At 46.9% G+C, this 11,210-nt stretch overlaps 2 protein-coding genes and 1 pseudogene across 2 annotated transcripts in view; 1 reads left to right on the forward strand and 2 right to left on the reverse strand.

Moving 5' to 3' along the window:
* Window positions 1-351: 351 nt before the first annotated feature.
* LOC130535278 (extracellular calcium-sensing receptor-like) lies at window positions 352-4,158 on the forward strand (annotated as a pseudogene).
* A 634-nt stretch (window positions 4,159-4,792) lies between these two features.
* On the reverse strand, window positions 4,793-9,322 carry LOC130535279 (extracellular calcium-sensing receptor-like). Its single transcript, XM_057050245.1, is given in 10 exon segments — window positions 4,793-6,517; window positions 6,587-6,710; window positions 6,788-7,015; window positions 7,103-7,140; window positions 7,143-7,377; window positions 7,463-7,669; window positions 7,768-8,037; window positions 8,193-8,279; window positions 8,378-8,672; window positions 8,807-9,322. Coding segments are annotated over 10 exon segments (2,628 nt in total). The 5' UTR covers window positions 9,046-9,322; the 3' UTR covers window positions 4,793-5,612.
* An 11-nt stretch (window positions 9,323-9,333) lies between these two features.
* Window positions 9,334-11,210, reverse strand: part of LOC130535323 (extracellular calcium-sensing receptor-like) — a 6,196-nt gene continuing 4,319 nt past the window's right edge. Inside the window, exons 3-6 of the mRNA XM_057050316.1 lie at window positions 11,079-11,210; window positions 10,633-10,860; window positions 10,423-10,546; window positions 9,334-10,353 (exon numbers count right to left, since the gene is read on the reverse strand). Of these exons, the coding sequence (XP_056906296.1) occupies window positions 9,440-10,353; window positions 10,423-10,546; window positions 10,633-10,860; window positions 11,079-11,210 (1,398 nt within the window). The 3' untranslated portion in view covers window positions 9,334-9,439. The remainder of the gene's footprint in view (window positions 10,354-10,422; window positions 10,547-10,632; window positions 10,861-11,078) is intronic.

An 11,210-nucleotide genomic window follows, 5' to 3' on the forward strand; every position in this document is an offset into this window, starting at 1 on the left:
TCTCCTCTCTCTCTCCTCTCTCTCACACATGCACACACATGAACACATGCACACAAATCACTCAGTCATTTCATTATTGTTTTTCTTTTGCCTTTGAGAGCGGTAATTTGATGCTGTGCAGTTCTGTTTACTGCCACCCCTCCCTGGGCTTTACAGCAGTTATAAATATCAGCGCAGCCTGCTGGGCAGTCATATGTTCGCTCCGTGTCATGTGTAAGGAGTGATGCGTTGCAGCGCCGTCAGGACATGCCTGCGCTCCATACTTTGCCTCTGTCGTGATCTGCTGTATTGGTTTGTTTGAGCAAATGTAACTTTCCATTTCCAGGCTGTTGTCTGGTCATTCCGTCGGCGCGAGGTGGGCAGAACAGCATCATCCATGTCTCAGTTATCACGGATCTTCACCTTGATTGTGGGCTTCGGTGGCAGGGAGCTGGGACTCGGGGGGGTCTTACAGGTAGTTCAGGCTCTGACTTGTTCTCAGTGGTCCACACCGACTGAACAGGGCCTCTTCCAGGATGGGGACGTGGTTGTCGGTGGGCTCTTTAACCTTCATTACACGCCTCCAGACACAGCCAACAACTTCACTCAGCAATCGCATTACAAAGCTTGCACCGGGTACAGCTGCAATCTTTCACGCCATTTGTGTGAACTGTTTTGACCTTTTCCCCCTCCAAATCCAATGTTTACACTTGGATTCTCCTCATTCTTGGCTTCAGGCTGGAAAACCTCCCTTTGCAGTACATTTACGCCATGGTGTTTGCAGTGGAGGAGATCAATCACAGCGCAGCGCTGCTGCCAGGCGTGAAGCTCGGGTACCACATTCGCGATAGCTGCGCCCTCCACCCCTGGACCACTCAGGCGGCGCTGGCACTGTCGGGGGAGACAGTGCCAGCTGTGATTTGGCAACCCCAGCGGACTACTCTGCAGAGACGAGTGAAAAAAAAGGTACTGACTAAGCCTTGCAATACCTGATGAACTCAAACTTGATTTAAAATTGCCATTTTTAAACCAATTAGGTGCTGCCTCCGTTCCTTTGATTATTGGTGGCGCTTCTTCCAATGCAGCAAAAATACTCCTGGGAACCCTGAGTCCACTATCTGTACCTTTAGTGAGTTTTCCGTCCTTTCAGTTTATATAAATCATATGACATGTTTTTAAAGCACACATGAGCCTGCGGATGATGTAATTGGATTCTATTTATAATATATAATAATAATAATAAAGCTTTTAAAAATATGCCTATGTAGAGACTGCACAAGCTTTAAGGATCTTTGTGGTTGTTCTTCCAGATAAGCTACACAGCTAGCTGCCCTTGCCTGAGTGACAGGCACCGATATCCCACCTTCTTCAGGACCATGGCCAGTGATATTTACCAAGCTCAGGCTCTCGCCCAGCTTGTGTTACGCTTCAACTGGACGTGGATCGGGGCAGTGGTGGCAAACAATGATTACGGTCATGTGGCAGTTAAGGTGAAATATTCTGGCTAAGCATGCAAGACATTCTCCTGTGGATAATCCTACATGCACAGCTGCGGTGTGTTTATCTGTGTACGTCAGGTGTTTCAAGAGCAGACTCAGGGGAAAGGTGTGTGTCTGGCGTTTGTCGAGACTCTCCAGAGGGAGACGATCGTGGCAGACGCCGTGCGTGCGGCGCGCACAATTCAGGCCTCGACTGCGAGGGTGATTCTGGTTTTTAGCTGGTACACTGACGTAGGGCATCTCTTCCATCAGCTGCAGAAAATAAACGTGAGAAGTTCTGTGCAGGGATCTGAGTGTCTAATCAGTCAGAGGAGTTCTGATCTTTGAACGCTGCCTCCGCTGCAGGTGACCGACAGACAGTTTCTGGCCAGCGAGGCCTGGAGCACCAGTGAGGTTCTTCTCAAAGATCCTGACACTTCTACAGTGGCGAGTGGAGTCGTCGGCGTGGCCATCGCAAGCCAACACATCCCCGGATTTGACCGTTTCCTCAGAGGCCTGAACCCGTCTCTTCGGCCCAGCGACAAGTTTTTACAAGAATTCTGGGAGGAGGAATTTGGCTGCAGCCCATCACCTTCTTCTTCAGAGACCTCTGGTGATTTGAACGCTTCGCTGCCTCCCTGCAGTGGTGCAGAGTCTCTGGAGGGAGTGCAGCATCCCTTCACCGATACCTCACAGCTGAGGGTGACGTATAACGTCTACCTGGCTGTATATGCTGCGGCCAACGCCCTTCACAGCCTTCTCTCTTGCCCCATTCATAACAGCCCTTCTGGAACTTCTCACTGCACCTCCCGAAGGGCATTAAAACAACAGAGGTAAAGAAAATAATACACAGATCAAATAAATGCAGTAAAATCACAAAATAATAATAAGTTGCAACACCGTCGTGTTTACAGCTGCTGCAACACTTGAGCAGAGTGAATTTCACCACGCCGCAGGGCAAACACTTGTACTTCCGAGGTGCAGATATTCCGGCAATGTACGACCTCATTAACTGGCAGAGAGACACAGACGGGACCCTCCAGCTCGTCCTGATCGGTGGCGTGGCTGGATTTGACCTGCAGCTCAATGAGTCAGAAATTGAGTGGAGCGCCAAAATAATCATCAGGTGATTCAGAGGAAGCATCTCAATCACAAAAATCTGGATATATGGAAATGTATTTAATATGCTGGGGGTGTGCATGTCTAGGTGCCTGTGTCAGTGTGCAGTGAGAGCTGCCCCCCCGGCAGCAGAAAGGCCAACAGGAAGGGAGAACCCCTCTGCTGCTTCGACTGTATCCCCTGTGCTGACGGCGAGATTAGCAACACAAGCGGTGAGGGAAATATTACAGCAGCTTCTTTCTGTTCTGAACTTTGGGGGTTTGAACGTCTGACTGTCACTGTTTAGGTTCTCTTCAGTGTGACCGTTGCCCTCCTGAGTTCTGGTCCAACGATGGACGGACTGCTTGTGTTCCTCGACAGCTGGATTTTCTGTCCTTTAATGAAACCTTGGGCGTTGCTCTGACCGCCGTGGCCGTGTCCGGCGCTGTGGTGACAACAGCCGTTGTTTGTGGTGTTCCTTCACTATCGTCACACGCCCATGGTGAGAACTCAGAGTCACGTCCTGGAAAGAAATCCACTGAATCTGTTTAATCAATTCATCCCAATTTTAATTGGAAGGTTCGAGCCAACAACTCTGAATTGAGCTTCCTGCTGCTGCTGTCACTCAAGCTGTGTTTCCTGTGCTCGCTGGTGTTCATCGGTCGTCCGTCCGTCTGGTCCTGTCGGTTCCAGCAGGCGGCTTTTGGGATCAGCTTCGTGCTTTGTGTTTCCTGCCTCCAAGTCAAGACTATAGTGGTTCTGGCAGCCTTCCGCTCGGCCCGGCCGGGCGCAGGGGCCCTAATGAAGTGGTTCGGCCCGTCCCAACAGAGAGGAAGCGTTTGCATCTTTACTTGTGTACAGGCAAGAGTTGCAGATGGATTAAGAGAAAACATTGTTTTTTTATGTCAGTATGATTTATGTGATGTTATATGAGTGTTTGTTTTCACAGTGTTGAGCTGATGTTGCACAATGCTTTCTTTCATCAAGGTTATCATCTGTATTGTTTGGCTGTCACTGAGCCCCCCAGTGCCCCAAGCTGACTTGGATGTGCCGGGCTTACAGGTCACCCTGGAGTGCGCCATGGCCTCCGTGGTGGGCTTCTCTCTGGTCCTGGGCTACATCGGTCTGCTGGCCTGCACCTGCCTCCTGTTGGCGTTCCTGGCTCGGAAACTCCCCGACAACTTCAACGAGGCCAAGCTGATCACCTTCAGCATGCTGATCTTCTGCGCCGTCTGGGTGGCCTTCGTCCCCGCTTACGTCAGCTCTCCCGGAAAATACTCAGTTGCCGTGGAAATCTTTGCCATCCTGGCTTCCAGTTATGGCCTGCTCTTCTGTATCTTTGCTCCAAAGTGTTTCATCATCCTGTTGCGACCCGAGAAAAACACAAAGAAACACCTGATGATGCGATAGCAAACAAAATATGAGATTTATATTCCTTTTTTAGAAATATGTGTTATTTATGCATCTGCATCAATAAAACGCTGAAAGAAATTGTAAAACAAGTAAAAACATTCTGATTCTTATTTGCTTTCATTGGCTATTTAGAAAAAGGTAATGCATTATGGGACATTTAAAGCACAGGGTTAATAAAAAGTATACTATATCATGTGTCTGTTGTGTGTATATTCTAATGCAGTTTGATTATTTATTCATTATGGATTCCTTATCATGCCATCAGATCTGTTCACAAACCCTCCTTCCCACCCAGCGGTGGGGGGAGTGAGCGGTGGTGGACCACAGTGGTGAAAGTGTGAGGCTGGTTTTGTGGATTGTGGACTGTGGCTGTTGGTTGCTCTTTTCGGTGGAGAAGACAACTGGCCTTACTAATTGTTGTTGGTTTTCCCATTGGTGTGGCGGCATTTTCAGTGTGTTGAGTGTTCTTGTGGCTTATTTTGTTTGTTAGGCTGTGTTAGGTTACCTAACCTGATCCATAGAATATAGTGTTGGCCAGTGTTATACGTTGATATATCATTAGTTTGTTCTTCATTAAATAATCAAGAAGTGATTTTACCACCAACAGCCTGTGTTTTCTTGTTCCCCCCCGCTCCCCCGAGGAAACAATTTGTTTTCCTCCCTTCATCCCCTAACTTCAGTGGTCTCTTTAATATTGTATGAGCTTCTGTCATGAAGCAGGGTGACATTTACAGCCGCCGTGCTGCTGGAGTAGATGACTAAGTGTATTTGGAAAGCAAAACCCACAAGACCTTCTTGTAAAGAAAGAAGTCGGCATTCAGAGCTGTTTATTACACTTTAATCAGAAGAGGGACGTTGTTCCATCTTATTTCTCAGCGGTCTTTTTAACAGTATTCGAGGTTAGATCTTTTTACACCGTTTTAGGGGAACACCGCCATCTTGTGGTCAGAATATATAACGGCACACGCGAGACTAAAATGTCTAACAGAGGCAATAAGTAGTGAGTAAGATTAGACCACAACATTCTGGTTTACAGGTTTCCATATCTGTGACGGCAACAACACGCAAGTAAAACAGCTGTTGCCAACACTGACATGTTGCTTTCACTTCCGTCTGAAGCCATGGTTTTAGCAAAAGTGATAAAATGCTTGGACATTCAGGGTACCGCTAAGTTCAGTGGCAGAACTCCAATGATTATAATCTTTTATATTGTTTATTGTGCTCAGTCATGCAGCAATATAAGATTATATAGATATAAATGCACAAACATATAGACATACACTGTATTTCCATCGAGATGTATTGACAATGACAAATTATCAGCCTTTATTATTGATTCATTTTGAAGCCAGTGTGTCTTATTTGGTGTTACCTCAACCTTCCACTAGATGGAAGCAGAACTTCACACACTCCTATCTGGTTTTGACAATGAGGGTTTTTCCTGCTCACCGCAACGTCTGCATAGCACAAACTTAAATTTGGCTCTCCAATTAAAAGGACCTGATGGAGCAAGAAACCACAATTAATGATCCTGAATAATCCCATTTATAAAATAAAATTGCAAAAAAACATGATCCAAATTAAAATTATGATGAATGTATTAATTTAGGAACATTAAATCGGCTGAATTCTTTATATATGGTTTTACTTGACTCGACCCATGATGGCATTCTTTGTGTTCTTCTCTGGTCTCAGCAACACTATGTAACATTTGGGTCCAAAAAGTGAAGCCAAGAGGCCAAAACTGGAGGCCAGGATGGCAAAGACCTCGACGGTATCTGCATATTTTCCTGGTGAGCTAATATAAGCTGGGACAAAGGCCACCCACACGGCACAAAAGATCAGCATGCTGAAAGTGATGAGCTTGGCCTCATTGAAACTATCTGGAAGCTTCCTTGAATAGAATGCAATCAGAAAACTGAGAGTAGCCAATAAACCGATATAGCTCAGTAGCAGAACAAAGCCTACTGTGGAGCCGACGGCACACTCATAAATGATCCTTTCATTGCTGTATTGAGTGTTCTTGTGAGGAAACGGGGAGGCTAAAATAATCCATGATAAGCAGATTGCTGCCTGAATAGAAGTAAGAATGATCACTGTCATTCTCTGCTGCACAACACCAAACCACTTCAGAGTGGCGCCCCCTCCTGGCTTGGAGGCCCTGAAGACAGCCAGGACCACCATGGTTTTCACCAGGATGCATGAGACACAGAGCACAAAGCTGATCCCGAAAGCTGCGTGTCTCAGCTGGCACGTCCACAGCCTGGGACGACCGATGAACAGCAGAGAACAGAGGAAACACAGCTTAAGGGACACCAAGATCTGATAACTGAGCTCTGAATTGTTGGCCCGTACTACAGGTGTACTGCGATGATGGATGAAGATGCCCAACACAACCGCGCTGATCACTGTTCCCAACAAGGAGGCGGCTGTCAGACAGATACCCAGAGGTTCATGGTAGGAGAGGAACTCAGTTTTCTTGGGAACGCAGTGGTCCCGCTGGGGGCTGGACCAGAAGTCCTCAGGACAACTGGTGCACTCCATGGAGTCTGAAGCAAAACATGGACGCAGCTTTGAGATTAATGTGCCCAAAATAGTGTTTTTAATCATACACCAACCTGTTGTGTTGCTGATTTTCCCCTCAGAACAAGGAAGACAGTCAAAGCAGCAGACAGGTTGTCCTTTCTTCCTGGACATGCGGGTTCCAGGAGGACAGCTTTCACTGCACACTGAGTGTGGGGGCTGCAGGAGGAAAAAAAACAAACTTGAATGTTATTAAAGTAAGTTACATCATGTAAAAAAATCATTCAATATTTCACCTTTTTGGATTCAAAGTTCCAGAAGATCTTGTCTTCATGGATCGTGAGTTCTTCATCTCTGGACGGTGACCTCTTGACCTCGCCTATGTTCTGGACTTTCGCTCTTCCATCAGGGAGCCACAGCCAGTTCATGATGTCATAGATGGGTAAGGCGTCGCCGTTTTCATCAAATGATACTTGATCGCCAAACGGTGTTGTGAAATTGACTTTTTCCAAGTAGTAAACAATCTGGAAATTTAATAAAAGACAGATTGATTATTATTTTTTATCAGTTTTTAAATTCTTAGATTTGAGAATGTGGCGCAGTCGTCACACCTGCCACGGCTCCAGCTGCTTCAAACTGCCACAGCGCTTCCTCCAAACGGCCCCCTCCCTGGCTCGCACTTCAACATGTCATTGATAGCGTACGCCAGAGCGTACACGGCTTTGTACACGTTATACTCTGGTCTGAGGTTCGACAGATCCATGAACTCAGTCTCTGCATCCTCCAGATGTTCCCGTCCTGTGCACGGACGCCCTCCAGTGTCTACCTGACCTGCTGGAGGTGGTGCGAATTTGCACTGAAACGTGTGCTCCCAAAACTGCTTTACCTGTTACACATTCAAATAGGGCAACGTTTCAGAACCATTATTGCTCCTTCAGGTATCTGATCGGAGTAGCACCGTTAGCTCCCACCATGCTATTTCCATAATGGTCGTTGGAGCGTTCCTCAGGGTGGATCCCCTGGAGGAATTCCCTGAGCCCTGAAATTTCACCTCGGCGGATGGCGATGCCCAGCGTGCCCGCCAGGAACGGCATGAGCTCGGGGGTCTGGAGCACAGACGCTGCCGTCCAAGCCTCGCTGGCGATCCACTGCAGGCCAGTAACATTCTGCCTCCTCACCTGCGGATCAGAAACCATCAATTCCTGCCATCTTACATCTGCAATTACTGATAAATGAGCATCCCTATCAGTGAACAGTTTTTCTCGTCACTTCTGACCTCTTCCATGAGGTTAATCATGTGAGTCTCGTGCGCGAAGACAATGACCACGAGAGCTGTGGATGCCTTCATTACACCCACAATCCTCCTCAACTCTGGCCGGTCCTCGCCCCAGGGCAGCACCTCCACATAGGCCAGGCAACCTCCGCCTGACGCAGCCAGGTCTGACTGAAAGGACCGGGCGGCGTGAAGCCCATAATCATCGTCGCTGACCAACAGACCCGCCCACGTCCAGCTGAAGTGTTTCAGGATCTGGATCATAGCACTCACCTGAGGGAATTTAGCACAATAGTTTATGTTCTGCATTAAATGATTTAATTGCTTTTTTGCCTTTTTAAGGCATGCAATGCACCAATTAAATGCTGATTGTGACCAACAGGTACATTTTTGAGGGGAAAGAAACACTTTTGTTGAGCAGTCGGCACCTGAAAAGCATCACTTGGAATTGTCCTAAAGAAAGATGGAAACATCTGCCGGTCGCTCAAGCAGGAACACGTGGCGAAATAGCTCACCTATAAACATTCAAAACCATTGTGTTACGCTTTATTTTGCCACCCTATAACAAAATTACATCATTTCAAAAGCTGAAGTTTGGACCGAGAAAACTTACCATGGGCACTCTGTACAAACCTAAGACTGTGGAGATGGCAATGGAACGGGTGGAGGAGGAATCACCCACGATTCCGATGACAGGCGGGCTCCCTTTACAAGTGTCTGTTAATTCAAACCTCTCCTCTTCCCCACTGATCAAGGACAACGCCGCACGAAATCCGATGGCTAGTTTGACGCAGTTGTCGTATATGCTGTAGCCCAGGGTCACGTTAGGCAGCAGGTGGGGGTTTCTGTTGACCTCATCGATGGCGAAGGCCATGGTCTGAGCCTGTCTGAAGCCTAAAACATCAAAACTGGAATGACAAAACAGCTTGAAATGAAAGATCGCACATCTGCATCAGCTTTCACAATTCTGAAACAAATAAGACTCAAAATCAATAAACCCACATGTTAGGAGACCTAGAGAGTAATTCCTGGTGGGACTCACCCGTGGCAGGTGGGTTGCTGCGGCTTTGAGCTGAAAGACAGATCAGGAAAGACGGAGAAGAAGTGGATTTCGAAAAGCCCGCCCAGAACCACGTCCCCGGCCCTGTGCATGCCGCTAAGATTAAACTGTTCCTGCATCCGACAGGAGTGAAGAGGGGAGCACTCCAGGAAATAAAAGTGGGAATCAAGAGAAAGTAAACAGAGAAATGAGCACAGGCTGACTTGTGACGCCGTCCACATGACTTTGCTGCTGTTCTCGTGCTGCTGGTTTGGCTTCTTTTTTATTGACTTGCTTGCTCGCGTGCTTTCGTTACTTCCTGTGGACCACCCATCAGGGCGAAGGCATTAGCAGGGGCAGGGCAGTACTTTCCTATTGAAGTTGCTTTAATGTTTTATTTTTTGTACTTCCTCTCTGAATTTTATTAGATTATTCAAAATATTTAATAAAAATTGATATTGTTTTGTATGCGTATTGTTTTGTTCCTAACGTCGTATTACAGACACCATGAACCATGAAACATCCCCCACTTTATTTTGTCCTTTACTCTTCCCCAATATAATATTTTAAAAGACAGAAACAGTACAAAGTAAATCTACTGATCACTGACATGTCTCTATGTTTAGTACCTTTGTTTTATATTTTTGTGGCATCTCGAGAGATGATCGCTTTCTTTGTGTTTTTATTGGGTTTGAACAGGATAATATAACACTTGGGCCCAAACAGTGCAACTAAAAGCCCAAAGCTGGAAGCTAAGATAGCAAAGACCTCGACTGCATCTGCATATTTGCCCGGTGAGTTGATGTAAGCTGGGACAAAGGCCACCCAAACAGCTGAGAAGATCAGCATGCTGAAAGTAATGAGTTTGGCTTCGTTGAAGTTGTCGGGAAGGTTTCTGGCTAGAAATGCTAACAGGAAACTGAGGATTGCGAGCAAACCAATGTAACCCAGCAAGGCTGAGAAACCAATTGTTGACCCCATGGCACACTCATACACAATCCTGTCATTGTGATACTGAGTGTTTTTCTGAGGTTCTGGTGTGGCTGAAGCAATCCAGGCAACACAAATTGCTGCCTGAACACACGTAAGAACTAGAACTGTTCCTCTCTGCTGCACGGCACCAAACCACTTCAGAATGGCGCCACCTCCTGGCTTGGAGGCCCTGAAGACAGCCAGGACCACCATGGTTTTCACCAGGATGCACGAGACACAGAGCACAAAGCTGATCCCGAATGCTGCATGTCTCAGCTGACACGTCCACAGCCTGGGACGACCAATGAACAGCAGAGAACAGAGGAAACACAGCTTAAGGGACACCAGGAGCAGGAAGCTGAGCTCGGAATTGTTGGCCCGTACTACAGGTGTACTGCGATGATGGATGAAGATGCCCAACACAACCGCGCTGATCACTGTTCCCAACAAGGAGGCGGCTGTCAGACAGATACCCAGAGGTTCATGGTAGGAGAGGAACTCAGCTTTCTTGGGAACGCAGTGGTCCCGCTGGGGGCTGGACCAGAAGTCCTCAGGACAACTGGTGCACTCCATGGAGTCTGAAGCAAAACATGGACACAGCTTTGAGATTAATGTGCCCAAAATAGTGTTTGAAATCAAACACCAACCTGTTGTGTTGCTGATTTCCCCCTCAGAACAAGGAAGACAGTCAAAGCAGCAGACAGGTTGTCCTTTCTTCCTGGACATGCGGGTTCCAGGAGGACAGCTTTCACTGCACACTGAGTGTGGGGGCTGCAGGAGGAAAAATCAACATCTGATTTTCATGCGTTTCTTTTAACAGATAACAGGAGAATTTATTTACAGGACACAAGAATAACCTTATTAGATTCAAAGTTCCAGAAGATCTTGTCTTCATATAACGTGAGTTCTTCACCTCTGAACGGTGACCCTTTGACCTCACCCACATTCTGAACCATAGTTCTTCCATCAGGGAGCCACAGCCAGTTCATGATGTCATAGATGGGTAGGACGTCCCCATTTTCATCAAATGATACTTGATCACCGAACGGTGTGGTGAAATTGACTTTTTCCAAGGAGTAAACAAGCTGGAAAGAGAAATACATTCAAAGATAACCTGTTGATTGATAATACTGACTTCTACTGAGTGGAATTCACATGAATTGACCTACAATGAATACAATAGAGAGAACAATGTTTTCATGAGGAGAGTGAAGGACAAAGACCACGAATCACAGATTTCTACAGGATTTTTGTGAGAATGAAGCAGATGTATTTATAACACGAGTAGAGGGGAGATAATCACCTGCCATGGCTGCAGCCTCTGATTCTCTGCACAGCTGTGTGCACTGAACGGCCCCCTCCCTGGCTCACACCGCAGCGCGTCGTCAAGTGCATACGCCAGAGCATACACAGCTTTGTACACGTTATACTCTGG

The sequence above is a fragment of the Takifugu flavidus genome, chromosome 12 (assembly GCF_003711565.1).
Source record: "Takifugu flavidus isolate HTHZ2018 chromosome 12, ASM371156v2, whole genome shotgun sequence".
In the NCBI taxonomy this organism is placed as follows: Eukaryota; Metazoa; Chordata; class Actinopteri; order Tetraodontiformes; family Tetraodontidae; genus Takifugu; species Takifugu flavidus.